We start from the raw sequence: 15,534 nt of genomic DNA, 5'->3' as shown, positions 1-15,534 counted from the left end.
GCTGTAATCCAGGACCTTTGCCAGCCCTGTTAACCATCCAGACCTGATGCTCACAAAGCAGTCTTTCATGCCCCCCTATTCCTACACTGATACCATGAACCTGTGCTCTCCTCATATGGGGGCTTATAGGTGTGACACTAGACCTATTATTCCAACACCCAAGATCAACAGCCCAAGATTAAAAAATGAGATCTATGGTCCAGACTCCAGCAAAGGTTGTTTGATATATAACCATGTGGAAAACAAGTCTGAGAACAGCACGGCAAAGAAGAAGTGTACACGCACGTGGGAAGCCCCAAACAAACCCCCCTCCTTGGCAACCCTGGCATTTTCCCAGCCACCTCAGCCACTAGCTTCTTTGTCCCTAACCCCTCCTCCTTGGCCACTAGCTTCTTTGTTCCTAAACCCCTAACAGCATGTTGTCCTGCTATCCTCTATGCACAAGCGGAGTTGTTGAGGGGTGAGGTGCAGAGTTCTAGTCCCGATGGTGTCAACACTTCCCCCCCCCGCTTCTTTTTGTTTTCGCTGCCATGATTGGCACCAGTCGAGGATCATTGATTAGGGCTTCACCAAATATCACCAGATTTTCGTGAGAGGTGATGTGACAGCGAATGTGATTATTTGTTTAGTTCATTTTTTATCAGGTTTTTTCGCGGCTACACTGTTCCTTATTTTGTAGGCACTGTCTATTACCTGAAACGTCACAGTCAAAGGTCCATAACAAACTCCTGGGCAAGTTTCTTTGAGCTTATGTACAGAAAAGATGGACAGCAAAAACAACTGACGTTTTAAATGAAATGGAAATCTTACCTTGAAGACTGAAGCCCAGTAATACTCAAAATAGCACCGAAACTTGGACCGTGGCAATACAGCCCTTGGAGAGTCAGATACAAGTCGAGGTGTACACATCTTTGTGAATCGTATATCAACACCTATAATCACCCGGAATCAATCAAAATCAAACCCATCGTCACTATCTTTATAGTTTCAAAGCTCACCTTCCCAATTGAAATGAGATGGTGGAAAGAAAAGCAGCACTTCCAAACAATACAACCTCAGATTACATCATCAAGCATACAACCTCAGATGACATCATCAAGTCAACACAAATTATCAGTTTACAAATGAACGCAACAAAACAATGTTCTCAAACAAGTAAACAAAGCTCTTTAACGTGGCATTCTACATAAAAGTCCTAGATGATGCTATCAAAAAGCATGTGATATTTCCAGACACATCCCTCATGTCAAGGACAACTGCAACTTACCGACAGAGGTGAGTCCTTTCAATCAGAAATAATACCCACCTTTCAAGAAGCCACACCACTTTCTCCGTTCTGGCGCATAAGATTGCTTTGCTTGAGGGATAAGCATAAACAATTTTGAAAATGGAGTATATGAATCAAGATCCTGTCAAAGGCATTTGAAAATGTAGATTCTTGTGGCAATCTCTAAATGTTCAGGAATCTCTTTGACAGCACTCCAACATTTGGAGACACGGTTTTGAATTTGTCGTACTAACAATGCTGCTGTATCACTTCCTTCTCCTGCATAGGTCCAGAAGCTTCTATGTTAGAGCATCTCTTGTCTATCAATTAGGGAGAGAGGGCTTCTATTGGGTGGGCCCGCCAAGAGAGAGTAGTAGTATTTGTGTCCTTTCTCAGTACAGTTCTGCAAGTTAGGTGGAGGCTAGCCAGGGCACTATGCCAGGGTTGAGACTAAGCAGTTGGGCTTGGTTGTGGCTGGGTTTAGCGCTGATTTAGACCTGGAAAGAGCCCATATTTGGGGCCAGTAACCAGGCTGGTTTGAGTGACCCTGACCCAGGGTCAGGTTAATCCAACCAGACCTTGTCCGGTCAGCCAACCAGGCCTGGTCGGGTCAGTCGGCCATGTCAGCAGGTTAGTCTGCCAGCTCTACAGCGGGTTTGCCCCCTATAAATAGGGCTATTTTCCCTCTTGAATTCTATCAATTGGTGGGGCGGTTCAACCACTATTTGTTAACAGTTGGTAGGAACAGATCAGTCTACTCTTGGAGAAACTCAGAGGTGCAGTTCAGCATTAGTCTCCAATGTAGTTCAGCCCCAGAATTGTGATTATTCAATGGAGGTTTCCAGCAAGGTGGAAGGGATCTCGATGGAGAGTCTACATACGCTCGAGGTGGAGCACGCGGGCTCAAGTCTAGAGATATCCGGCAGATAGTAGAGGTACCTTGTGGTAAGATCAAAGGACCACGCTTTGGTGGGACTTTGGATCTCTCTCTCTTTTGTATTGTGTCCATAGCTTTGGATGGAAATATATATTCTTTCGGTAGCTTCTATATCTGGCTGGATCATTGTCTATTGATGAGTCTGCACATCTATGTGATGCACATTAAGTAAAGAAGTTTGTGATTCCACTCCCCACACACACTTTGTGAGCTCCTGGGCTATTCTATCAATCTTCCACTGTGCGCACCCTCTGTTGGTCGATTTCTAACATGGTATCAGAGCCCAAGTAGGAGGCTCGCAAGTGTGGGAGCCTGAAGGCAGGGACCTTGCTGAAGGACGCCCTGATTTAGAAGCTCTTCGGAATCAACTTCCACGACAGGAGGACAATGCCTTTGCGAGAAGGTACGGAAATCTGGTCTACAGAAGGTTGAGTTTATTCGACTCTGCTGTGTGGTTTAGCAGCAAAGATGTCGATTTCAAAAGCCTCTTCAGGCCCTTCTCTCCCTTCCTCCTCCCCAAATTTCTTTCTTTCACCATCCCTAACTTTGGAGGGTCTAGGAAACTGCATGGGACAAAAACCCTATCTGGAAGGTAAAGATTCTAAGTCATTTAGTGGCTCGGAAGCTGTGGAAACTGACAATGAGAGCCGAGGTGATGCCGGAAGATATTGTGGACAACAAGGGGGAGTTACTCATACCAATAGATGCAGAGGAGCTCGAAGCTTGGGAAGATATAGATGCCCATGCCTTGGCATTGATCATAGGGACTATGGCGAACTCTGTACTTCCTCACATCTAGATGACCAACACGTCAATAGAGGCGTGGGACATTCTGAAAGATCTGTACGAGACAAATAACACATCCCGGATATTGCTTCTTTAGCATCAGCTCTACAACTTGGATATGGATGAGGGAGATTCAGTACATGACCACTTGACAAAGGTCAAGGTGGTGAGGGATCAACTAGCATCAGTTGGTCAGAAGATGGACTCCTGCCAGTTGGCCTTGATGGTACTGAGAAGGCTACCTCGTAGTTTCAAAAGCTTCGTTACAACTGTGACAGCAAGACAGAGGACCAAACCTCTAACTTTTGAGGAGTTGGGTCCATTACTACTCCACGAAGAAGCTAGGGAGAAGCTCTACAACAACGACAAAGATGACAAGGCATTGCTAGGAAAGGATTACGCTGGCAAAGGGAAGGGCAAGCCTAACAGTGGCAAGTCCAAGAAGGATGACTCTGATGACGAGGACACTTCCCTAAAGAGGAAGCAAAAGAAGAAGTGCTTCTATTGTGACAAGCTAGGCCATTTTGCAAAGGATTGCAGAAAGAAGAAGGCGGATCAAAAATACAAGGAGTCTGACTTAGATTCAAAGGGTGACACAAAAACCAAAGCTAATGTGGTAATCAAAGAACTATTCTTGGTGACATCTCCATGTGTTACTGAGGTCAGATATGCCAACCTAGAAGCACACTGATGATGTCTAATAGTGAGATGTGGGCCGACGGGAAGTCAAAACCCTTTGTGAAGGTGAAGGACATCATGGAATGCTTGGAATCTTCCAGGTGCATGGCTGTTGATACTGACACGAGGATGGATTCCATGGAGTGCCCTAGGGTTTCATGTTCAGATGGTTGCTGTAATTCAGAAGGGGACAAGGATTGCACAGATTTTTGAAAAGTGCCTCGATGAGGTGCATGGTTTGCTTTCAGAGCAAGCACACAAGTAATACGACAATTTGGTATGTAATCTAAGCCTTTATAGCATGCTATGGAGAGAATCTGCTCTTCATATGTCTCAGGTAATGCGAGATTGGAAGGAATGGGCCTTCTTCGAAGGCAAAAGGGGAAGTGTGGGTGCTTCTTCAAATCTCGGACACAGATTGCTAGAAGGTGATGGACAAGGTGTATTGAAACCAGAAGAGTACCTGCATAAGAGCTCAGTGAGAGTTCGAGGTCCAAGTTATCTGGAGATATTCTTGGGATTTCATTTCTCGAGATGGTTCTTTTGTTGCAAACCTTGCCAAAGGAAGGATGCATTGAAATAGACCCTCAGAGCACTCATTATGAGGGGGACAACTAGAAGATCGTGGCGTCTGGATTGCTCGAGTTCGAAGGCGGGAACGTGACTGAAGGTGGGGGTGGCAGGAGGTGCTACCAGAGATGGACCTGTGTACCAAGATGGTGTGGACCTGGTGGAGCAAGAGCCACTAAATGAAAAGCCAAGAAAAGATATCGACATCGAAATGTTCTAGAGGACTACGACCAGGGAGTTACTGGAGCATCGTCATCGACGTGTTGGCATTGGGCCAAGATGTGTCGATGAGAGGAGATGTTGGAAAGGTCACCTCTCCCCATCTGTAAACCCCCTTATGAGAAGAGCATGGGGGAGGGAGACCTAGGGCAAGATGTGCCCAAGAGAAAAGGAAGAGAGGGGGCTGCCCCATGGGCAGCACCTCACATTAAAGAACATGGAAGGTACCTGGAGCCAGGATGGATCTGCAGCAGCAAAAGGCAAAGCAGTAGCCAGCGCAAGGGACCCAGAATAGGATGTGATCACATGGCGCTGACATCTGCAGGGTGAGGAACGTTTGTCTATAAGCTTTTCAAGCACAGGAACTCACCTAAGACATAAAGGTAGTTTCTCTTAATACCCTCCCCTCCAAGGGAGGAGTCTTTGTGTACGAGGATTTTGTATTGCTCAGGTCCCATAGGCCGATTTTTGGTCTTCAGAGGACGATAATATCTTCTTCTTCTTCTTCTTCTGTACGTGCATACCAGCACCTCTGGTCTCTTCTTGCTGCAAGTGCCATAGAAGAGGATAGAGCTATCCATGGTAGCATGCTACGCCCCGAGGTGTAATCCCCATATTCCCTAACTCGGTACAGATACGTGATGACCTGAAATGCAGCATCTAGCTGTAAAGGGGGTGACCCAAACTCAACCTGAATGATCTAGTGAGGAACGGATGGCTTACCACGAATCATCCGTGATAACATGAGAACCTGTAGCCGCTCCACACGGGCCCACTCTGTATCTGACAAGTCTGGCTCCCAACAAGGGCTGCTGTACATCACCGCTGGGCGAACCAAGTAGTGAAAAAGCAACCCCTTGGTGCGTGGATTCTGAAAGTGCAAGCGAAAGCACTGCCTCTCTAGTCTGGCCAATGAAGCATACCCTCTGCTCAAGCGTGCCTGCATCGCATGTCTGAAGCTGGGTCCGGAGAAGATAATCCCAAGATAAGTGTATGATGAAACTATCTCAACAGGTGACCCCTCAAATGTAAACTGCTCCTGACGCATGATGTCTCCAGAAGTATTGAAGATCATGACCTTGGTTTTACCCAGATTGACCTTCAAATCATGAGACTCACAAAAGGACTGTAGTGCGTCTAGGTGTCTCTGAAGCCCCTCTGCTGAGGAAGACAAGAGAGCCACATCATCTGCGTAGAGCAATATCTGGATCAACGTGCCCGCAAGAGAGCAACCTACACCCCCTATGTCTGCATCACTGTCTCAAGCTCGTCAATGTAGAGGCCAAACAAGGTAGGCGACGAAGGACACCCTTGTTTGACCCCAATGGTGCTCATGATCTCGTCTATCCACCCGGATCCTGCCTGAACTCTACCTGAAACTCTCTCGTAAAGTGCCATGACAACCTAAATGAACTCTTGGTCATAACCCAAGTCCTATAGGCACCGTATAAGGCAAGCTCTTGGAACCATGTCAAATGCCTTGCAAAAATCCACAAAGCAACAATAAACCCTCTGCTTCCGTGACCTCGCCTCCTCAATGATACATATGAGCGTGAGAATGTGATCCATGGTTCCATGATCATGCCGGAATCCGGCCTGTCCAGCTGCTCTAAGTCCTCAACACTCTGCAAGTCTGCTAACCTCGGAATCAAGTACTGATGCATAAATCTTGGAAATGACATGTCCAATCATAATGGTCCTGTAGTTCTCCACGCTCATAGGATCCCCTGTCTTGTGGATGGGTGAGATAGTGTTAAGGGTCCAAGTTGTTAGAAAACAAGAGGGAATGAATCACTCAAACCTCCACCCAAGATCTCTCCAACTCTTACACACACTCGCCTCAGATAGATGATCACAGATGCAACAAACACTCTCAGAAATAAATATGGACAGAGAGACAAAGAGAGTATATTCATCCACCAAATGGTGGGCAGAGAAAATAGCTCCAAGGGAGCAATACAAAACACAGCAAAGTGCTGGAGAATATTGATGGACTCTCTCTCTCACCAACTGCTCCACTAAGTGCTGAACACAGCCTTGGAGAGGGGCTTTCAGTCTTGCATTGGATGCTGGAATGAATGGAGGAGTAGGCCTTTTATAGGCACTCCCCAGGCCCCTTGAGTTGACCAACCAGCAGGGTCGGTACCCTATCTGGTGGCCAACCACATGGGCCCTAGAAAACCGACCAGGGTTGGCCCTGGTCGGTGGCCCTGGTTGGGCCGACTTGGCCAGCCACAGGCCCTTATTTAAGGGCACCCTGGGCGGCCAGTCAATGCTGCTCCTGGTGCCTCTGTGTGAGGCCTAGAGCCCCTTTATTCCTGCTGTTGCAGACTGCAACCAGCCCGTGTGCTGGTTGCCTATGATGCCGGCCTAAGTCTCTCTCTCTCTCTCCCCAGCCCTCCAACCTCTCACTACCCCTTGTCCCCTCAAATCGGGGGCTCACAGGTGGCCACAATGAGTTTCTAACACCCCCCCTCAATGTCACAACTGTGGGCCAATCCCCATTCGTTTGATGAGGTGCTCCATCTGTTCTCGAGGAAGTGCCTTCGTGAAGAGGTCGGACAAGTTATCGGCGGTCGGGCAGTACATAAGCCCAATCACGTCATCGATGATGAGCTCTCGAACAAAGTGGTAATGAGCTTCGATGTGCTTGGTCCGCGCATGGTACACTGGATTCTTGGCAATGGCTATGCAACTCTGATTGTCGCACATCAACACTATTTCATCCTCCTGACACACGTCCATGTCCTCCAGAATCCACCTCAACCACAGTGTCTCACAAGCTGCTGTACACGCGGCTATGTACTTTGCCTCTGTAGATGAAAGGGCCACTGTGGGTTGCTTCTTACTCAGCCAAGAGATAGCACCATATGCAAGTAAAAAACAATACCCTATTGTTGATCTCCTGGTGTCAGCATCACCTGCCAAATCACTGTCACTGAACCCGCCTAGTTCGATGCCTTTGGTATAGGTGATCCCGTAGGTGCAAGTACCCTTTAGATACCTAAGCACCCGTAAACTTGCATGCCGATGACTCTTCCTGGGAGAAGCAGAGAACTGACATAATAGCCCAACTGCATAACAAATATCACGTCGAGTATTGGTAAGGTAAAGCAAACTTCCTACCAATCGTCGGTACAAAGGAGTATCGACCGGCTGAGATGTGTCGTGAACACTTAGCTTGAGCCCGACCTCCATGGGAGTTACTCCTGTCTTGCAATCCTCCATCTGAAATCTCTTCAAAGGTTCTTTGCAATATTTCTCCTGTGAAATGAAGATCCTGTCTTTGGCCTGCTTTACTTCTATCCCAAGGAAGTAGTGTAACAACCCAAGGTCAATCATCTCAAACTCAGACATGATTAGGCTCCGACTTAGCCCTATCTTCTGAAAGAATACATCAATCCTTTGGTACCAAGCTCTGGGGGCCTATTTCAGCCCGTATAGCGCCTTCTTCAACCTGCAGACCTTTAATGGGGACCCTGGATCTTGAAAGCCCGGTGGCTGCTCTACGTATACCTCCTCCTCCAGGGTTCCATTAAGGAATGCGGACTTCACGTCCATTTGAAAAATAGGCCACTAGAATTGGGCAGCAAGGGCAATCACTATCCGGATAGTAACCATGCGAGCTGTGGGAGCAAAAGTTTCGTCAAAATCCATGCCTTCAGTTTGAGCAAAACCTTTGACCACTAACCTTGCTTTATACTTATCCCAACTGCCGTCTGATTTGTATTTAAGTTTGTATACCCACTTAGTGCCAATGACTTTCCGTCGCGGGGGCCTGGCCACTAAGTCCCAGGTATTGTTCTTCAAGATAGCATCCATCTCTGCCTGCATGGCAGCCTGCCATTCTCGATGGTCCTTCGCCTCCTCGAAGGTCCTTGGCTCTTCAAGCTGAGCCACCAACGCAAAATTCACGGATGGGGTCTTCTAAAGACGTTGGGATTGTCGCAATCCGAAACTGCTACTCTCAGGTATTTCAGTGACCCGAGAGTCTTCCAATGTCCATAGGTGCCATTGGGGCAACCTCTTCTGCTTCTCAGTGGAAGGAGGAGCTGGAACTGCTTCTGGAACATCCTGCTCTTCCTCAGTATCTTGTGGAACATCAACTTCCGATTTTGCTACCTCTTGGATGGTCAACCTAGGGTGGGGTGGGTTCGGGGGTTGAACAATCTCCTCCTCCTCAATCTGAGGCTCCTCCTGGGATTCAGGTTCCTTTTCCTCGAAGACAACATCCCGACTGATAAGGATCTACTTCTTTACTTGGTCGAAGATTCGATAGGCCTTGGATTCTTCGCTATACCCAACAAAGATACATTTTCTGCTCCGGGAATCAAGCTTGTCTTGTCTTCCTTGTGCACATGAACCCATGTGTTAGAACCAAAAATGCGAAGATGAGTGATAGAGGGCTTCTTACCATAAAATGCCTCATATGGAGTCTTGTCCTTGACGGCCTTCGTCTTGTTCCTGTTGAGAATGTGTACGGTTGTATTGATAGCTTCACCCCAATAGGCTTTAGAAAGATTCCTACCTCGGAGCATAGCAAGCCCTGTCTCCGTGGTGGTTCTATGCTTCCTCTCGACTACCCCATTTTGCTGAGAAGTATGTGCTGTGGTGAGTTGTCGCTTGATCCCATGCTTGCGACAAAAATGTGTTGAACTCATTTGAGGTGAATTCTCCCCCCCTGTCTGTATGGAACGCCTTGACATCCTTCCCTGTCTCATTTTCAACTCTGGCCTTCCAGTCCTTGAACTTCTCGGAAGCCTGTGACTTTTTGGCCAAGCAATACACCCACGTCATTCTACTAAAATCATCCACAAAGAGAAGTGAGTACCTGGATCCTGCCCACGATGCTGTAGACATTGGGCCACAAATGTCGGCATGAACCTACTCAAGAGGTTTGCTGGCCCAAAACGAGGCCTCTTGTGGGAACTTGTCCCTGTGCTGCTTGCCTTCTAGACAAGCCCTACAAACACCATCCTTGCCTGTAATTGGTGGAAGTCCATCCACCATCTTTGACTTTGACATTTCAGCCAAGGTTCCATAGCTGATGTGACCGAAGCGCTCATGCCAAAGTTTGGACTTTCCGTTGTCTTCATGAACCAACATTGCACTGAGGCGGTACAGTCCGTTCTCTTCAACTCCTTGAGCCACCATCTGTCCATTTGCTTTGGATGTCACGGTGACCTTGCTATCTTGAAAGAGAACTGCCATGTTGTTTTTGTCCATCTGACTTACAGACAGTAAGTTCTTGCAAAGATTGGGTACATAAAGTACTCCAGAGATATCCTTCTCCTCACCCGCGGTTGTAATGAAAGGAATGCTACTGATGCCCTTCATAGGACACGTCCGGCTATCCCCGACAGAAACTTTGAAATCCGGGTGTGTACTTTCCATGGTTTTGAACCAAGTCTTTCTGTTCGACATGTGCTTTGAAGCACCGCTGTCAACATACCAACCCTCTTTTCCTTCACTGACTGCATACGCTGAACAATGTTCACTGATTAAAAACAACTATCCAGTCGTCACATTGGCAGAATCATTCTTAGGCTCTTCTTTGTTCCTGGCTTCTCTCTTCCACTTCTAATCCGCCTTCTTCTTTCGGCATTCTTTGGCGGAGTGGCCAAGCTTTTCACAGTAATAGCACTTCATTTTCTTCTTTCCGTCAGCGTCCTGGCTTTTCCAGGCTTGTCTTTGGCCACTAATGCCTTCTCGTCGGATTGCGTAAAGAGTTTCTCTCGAGCCTCCTTCTGAAACAGGAGTGGGCCAAGCTCCTCACAAAGGTGATTGGCTTAGTCCATTGACCCGCAGTGACCGTAGTCACAAAACTTTTGAAGCTCAGTGGCAACTTGTGGAGTGTAAGCAACGCCAATTGACTCGAGTCCACCTTCTGACCAACCAATGCGAGTTGGTCCCGCACGACTTTCACCTTTGTCAGATGGTCATGCACACTATCACCCTCATTCATATCAAGCTGATGCTGAAGAGTAATGATACGGGCTGTATTATCGGTTTCATACAGCTCCTTCAGTATGGCCCATGCCTCTGAAGACGTCTCTGCCAACTGGATATGAGGAATCACAGCATCTGCTGTCGTGCTAATTAGCATTGCTAAGGCATGAGCATCCCTCTCCTCCCATGCACTGAGTCATCCGCATCTGCTTCAAATAAAACTTCACCTCTTTTGTCCACAATGTCCTCCAGCTTCTCCTCGGTCCCAATCACTATCTTCCACAGCTTTCGTGCCAACAGATGGCTTCGGATCTTGACTTTCCAGATTGGATAGTTCATCCCATCGAGCTTTCCAGCTTCACCAAAATTGGGAACAAATGAAGAAGGAAGATGACTAAAGAAGGAGGAAGGACGAGCAGTGGGTGTAGAGGCTTATGAACATTGATCCATCTCAATGAATAGCAAACTCAAAAACTGAAGCGAAAAAGATGTACTAACCTCCCGTGCTAGCCTGAGCTGAAAACAGAATCGCCTTTCTGCCAAGGGACTCCTTCCTTCAGAGAGTGCTTTGATGAAGAAGAGTTGAGAGCCTATGGCTCTGATACCATGTTAGAAAACAAGAGGGAATGAATCACTCAAACCTCCACCCAAGATCTCTCCAACTCTTACACACAGTCAACTCAGATAGATGATCACAAAAGCAACAAACACTCTCTCAGAAATAAATATGGACGGAGAGAGAAAGAGAGTATATTCATCCACCAGATGGTGGGCAGAAAAAATAGCTCCAAGGGAGCAGTACAAAAACAGCAAAGTGCTGGAGAATATTGATGGACTCTCTCTCTCACCAACTGCTCCAGATCTGAGTGCTGAACACAGCCTTGGAGAGGGGCTTTCAGTCTTGCACTGGATGCTAGGCCTTTTATAGGCACTGCCCAGGCCCCTTGAGTTGACCGACCAGCAGGGTCGGTACCCTGTCTGATGGCCGACCACATGGGCCCTAGAAAACCGACCAGGGTTGGCCCTGGTTGGGCCGACTTGGCCAGCCACAGGCCCTTATTTAAGGGCACCCTGGGCGGCCAGTCAATGCTGCTCCTGGTGCCTCTGTGTGAGGCCTAGAGCCCCTTTATTCCTGCTGTTGCAGACTGCAACCAGCCCGTGTGCTGGTTGCCTATGATGCCGGCCTGAGTCTCTCTCTCTCCCCAGCCCTCCTACCTCTCACTGCCCCTTGTCCCCTCAAATCGGCGGCTCACAAGTGGGCACAGTGAGTTTCTAACACAAGTCTGTGGAAACCCCAAACAAACAGCTTCATTAAAAAGCTTTGCTAAGATCAGGGCTAGGAGGTTAATCCAATACGCAATGAACTCAATGCATAACCTCTCATGATCCTTCGCTCGGCCATTATGAAGTTTCATTACGGCATCCTTTACCCCTCCTCTAGTGAAGAGGGTGTAGGATGTGGGGCGAGGCATGAGTGAGATTAGGGACTGCCTAATTTGGGATGTCATAAAGTGTGCATGCATAATCAAACCAGATATGAGTGTCAGTGAGTGGCGGAGGGGACCGTCCTTCTAGAAATCTCCGCCAAGAGTTATTACTAAACAAAATGTTCAATAGCTCCTCCTTGTTCCGACGAACCAAGTCTAGTTTCTTCCTCCGTACCCGTCTACGGTATTCGCGTAGCGTATCTGGTGTGCTCGGAAGACTGTTTTTAATTTTGAATCTGAGTTGACGGCGTAAAGCCTTACACTCGTCATCGTACCAACTATTACAAGGTACGGTTCCAAGGAGTGGTGGGCAGGTGGAGCGAGTGGTATGGGGGAAATCTTGAATGGCAGCCTCGTGTAGTAAGCGGGTGACAAGGGCAGCACGATCCTCTAAAAGGAGTATGAAGTCAATATAAGCGAGAAGTATGTACAAACGGCCAGAGTAAGAAGGTGAGTGATCCCGATCTCAAAGCGTATATCGTGGTAGGTGGAGTAAGAACTGAGTGGGGTGGAGGGTACTATGTGAAGGGGGCTGGAGATGCTAAAGAAAAGGTATGTATGATCAGCCCCTGGGGGGAGAGGTGCTACAGTGAAGTCAATAATGCGAGTAATGTGAGATGTGAAGACAGGGGATCCCATGATGTAATCAACAACACTAGAGCCCCCCCCATGTGGAAAGCATGTGAAACCACTTGAAGCAGGTCATCTGTCAAGACCATTATAGATAATGAGATCATGTATCTTGCCGAGGTCTAATAGGGCCTGCCCATAAGATAAGAAAGGACCTCGCCTGTCAGCCAAAACCCATAGCATACTTGCCTCCTCAAGGTCAATATCTGACAGTAGAGTGGAATTATCTCTGAAGTCAAGAAGTGGTACCTGACGGGCCCTTATCCTCGCGTTGAAGTCCCCCACTAGGAGGACTTCTCCGCGGCTAGAGAAGTCAATGATGGACTGATAAAGAGCAGCAAATGGGGATGTCTCATCATCACCTCGAATATCTCTGGCAAAGTGGGAGGTCTCAGGGGGGAAGTAGCAAACTGTGACAAACAGATCTCGGTTGTCCATGTGTCGAATCGGGATCCAAAGAAATCTGCAATGTATATCTCTCTGCTCTACTGAAATGGTCCCCAGAAGTGTGGATCTGAAAAGGACTGCAACTCCACCTGAACCTTGAACTCCTCCTGTACCCCTTGTCTCATCTTTGTAGGCAAACTCCCATGTATATCCGCTGACTATTGCAAAGAGAACTAGAGCTCAAAGAAATGGAGAAACAGGCCCTAGTCCAAAGAGGGGGAAGCAAATGAAATACAAGCCTCCAAAGCAAGCAAAGAAAAAGGCGAGAAGGCCTAGAAGGTAGTACAAAGTGATGGATTTACCTTTGGGGGAAGAGCAGGAAGAATACAACTTGGTGAAGGATTTGGCTCAACGGAAAGCAAATATTATTTTTTGCCAAATGATGGGTACATGTCGAAAGTTGAAGAGGAAATGGAAACTAATAGTCAATCTTAGTAAGAAAGTTGCTTCGGAGCCACCTAGGAGAGTGATGTCCATTGAAGACTTGCCCGACATATGCCCACCGATTTAGGCTTGAGCACCAGGGTGTGGGTTCACGAGAAGCATATATAGATGGTGGTGTTCAGATTTCTCTAATCACACAGTCATGTATGGAGAAGCTGACATTAACGATTCAGCTCAATCGTCCACCGAGCTTCCACATTGTGGAAGCTAAGGTTATATTAGGCATAGTGTTCCCTTAGTGTTTGTGATTTGTTTGAGTTTTTCTTTCTTTTCATGTGGGTTTGTGTCATGGTTGTTAGGATCTACCAGAGCGGTTGATATCTAGTTTTTTCTCCTATTTCCTCTTGAGAATAGTTTGCACCTCTATGCTTGTGTAATGGGTACAACCATATATGATATCATGTTAACACTAGACGACAAGTAGCACGTTAAGCATACAGTATAGAAACTCAGTGACAAAGGAATCATTCCACTAGATAGCAAGTCAAAGATTGGGTATAGGCGAGGCTCGCTCTAGAAACAAACCCGACCTAACAGGTCAGTTAGGACGCCAAAACCTGGTCGGTCTTTTGACAAGGAGCCGACTCCCTAGTCGGCCAATTTGAGGGCTCCAGGCCCTCCTATATAAATCCCCCCCACTCCCCCTCTTTCCTCATCAGCAGCACTGACTGCCTTGCACCCGGCAAGCGTGCTAGGAAGAGAGGAGAGTGCTCAGCCATTTTGTACAGCATCCCTTTGCTGGTTTCACTGCTCACCTTTGAGCTTTTGTCAGCCCACACATTGTGGAAGAATATATCCGATTTTTGCTATCTATCTCTCTCTATCTTTTTAAGTGTTATTTGAGCTGTGATCGGGAGTGTGAGGAGTGAGTGATTCTGTCCTCTACTTTCCAACATGGTATCAGAGCGAAGTTTCCAGCTCTAGAACGGAGTTCCTCAGCAAGAAGGTGACTCCAATCAACACTCAAGTTTGCTGCGTGGTCAAGTTCTCTACTGCAAATTCATTTTTCATTTTGTTGTTCGCGATTACAGCAAGGATGGAGGACAAGGATTCAACTATTGCCTCTTCAGCCCCTTCTCCTCCTTCCTCCTCCCCCAGATTTCTCTCTTTCACCATCCTGAACTTTGGAGAGTCACGGAAACTAGATGGGTCAAACTACCCAATCTAGAAAGTGAAAATCCGGAGTCATTTAGTGGCTCGAAAGTTGTGGAAGTTGACAACGGGAGTGGAGGCGAAGCTGGAAGATCTATTGGACAACAAGGAGAAGATTCTCATTCCAATAGATGGAGAGGAGCTTGAAAGTTGGACGATGGAAATGCCCACTCCCTAGCATTAATCATACGGACCACGGCGGACTCTATTCTTCCGCACATCCAGATGGCCAAGACGTCTGTAGAGGCATGGGCTATTCTGAAAGATCTGTACGAAACAAACAACACATCTTGTATCTTGCTTCTTCAACATCAAGTATACAATCTGGATATGAATGAGGGGGGCAATGTTCATGACCATCTAACAAAAGTCAAGGTGGTAAGGGACAAGCTCGTAGCAATTGGTCAAAAGGTAGACTCAAGTCATCTAGCGTTGCTGATGTTACACAAGCTACCGCGCAGTTTCAAGAGTTTCGTGACTACGGTCACTGCAGGACAGAGGACCAAGCCTCTCACCTTCGAGGAGCTTGGCCTTTTACTATTACAAGAAGAGGCTCGGGAAAAGCTATTTACTCAATTGGACGAGAAGGCTCTCATGGCAAGAGACAAGCCCGGCAAGGATAAGTTCAGCGGGTCTCTAGCCCGTCATAGACAGGTCATGCATATTTTACATATCTATCCATATAAATATATAAGTATAAATATATGTATGTATAAATAGAAGTAGAGAGAGAGAGAGAGAGAGAGACACACACACACACACACACGAGGGGGGGGAGAGAGAGAGAGAGAGAGAGAGAGAGAGAGAGAGACAGAGGACACACACACACACACATACACACACAAAGGTTCTATTTTGTGCATGTGTCTTGCTACTGTCTTCGTTGACTACCAGATTCATGGCCTCAATCTCAGCCAAAAAATGGTCTCTCTGTGAGCTTATTCAGGTGGTGCAAGCCTTGAGAAAGA

The 15,534-nt window shown here is 47.2% G+C and overlaps 1 protein-coding gene across 1 annotated transcript in view; it reads right to left on the bottom strand.

The window, feature by feature from the left end:
- LOC147901109 (exopolysaccharide production negative regulator) overlaps positions 1-15,534 on the bottom strand; it is a 54,208-nt gene that overhangs the window by 28,715 nt on the left and 9,959 nt on the right. Inside the window, exon 2 of the mRNA XM_087375927.1 lies at positions 811-932. Coding sequence (XP_087232053.1) covers positions 811-932 — 122 coding nt within the window. The remainder of the gene's footprint in view (positions 1-810; positions 933-15,534) is intronic.

Source organism: Dipteris shenzhenensis, chromosome 6 (assembly GCF_047967505.1).
Source record: "Dipteris shenzhenensis isolate YYH24624 ecotype China chromosome 6, Dip_SZ_1.0, whole genome shotgun sequence".
In the NCBI taxonomy this organism is placed as follows: domain Eukaryota; kingdom Viridiplantae; phylum Streptophyta; class Polypodiopsida; order Gleicheniales; family Dipteridaceae; genus Dipteris; species Dipteris shenzhenensis.
This window is presented reverse-complemented; position numbering and strand designations above follow the sequence as displayed.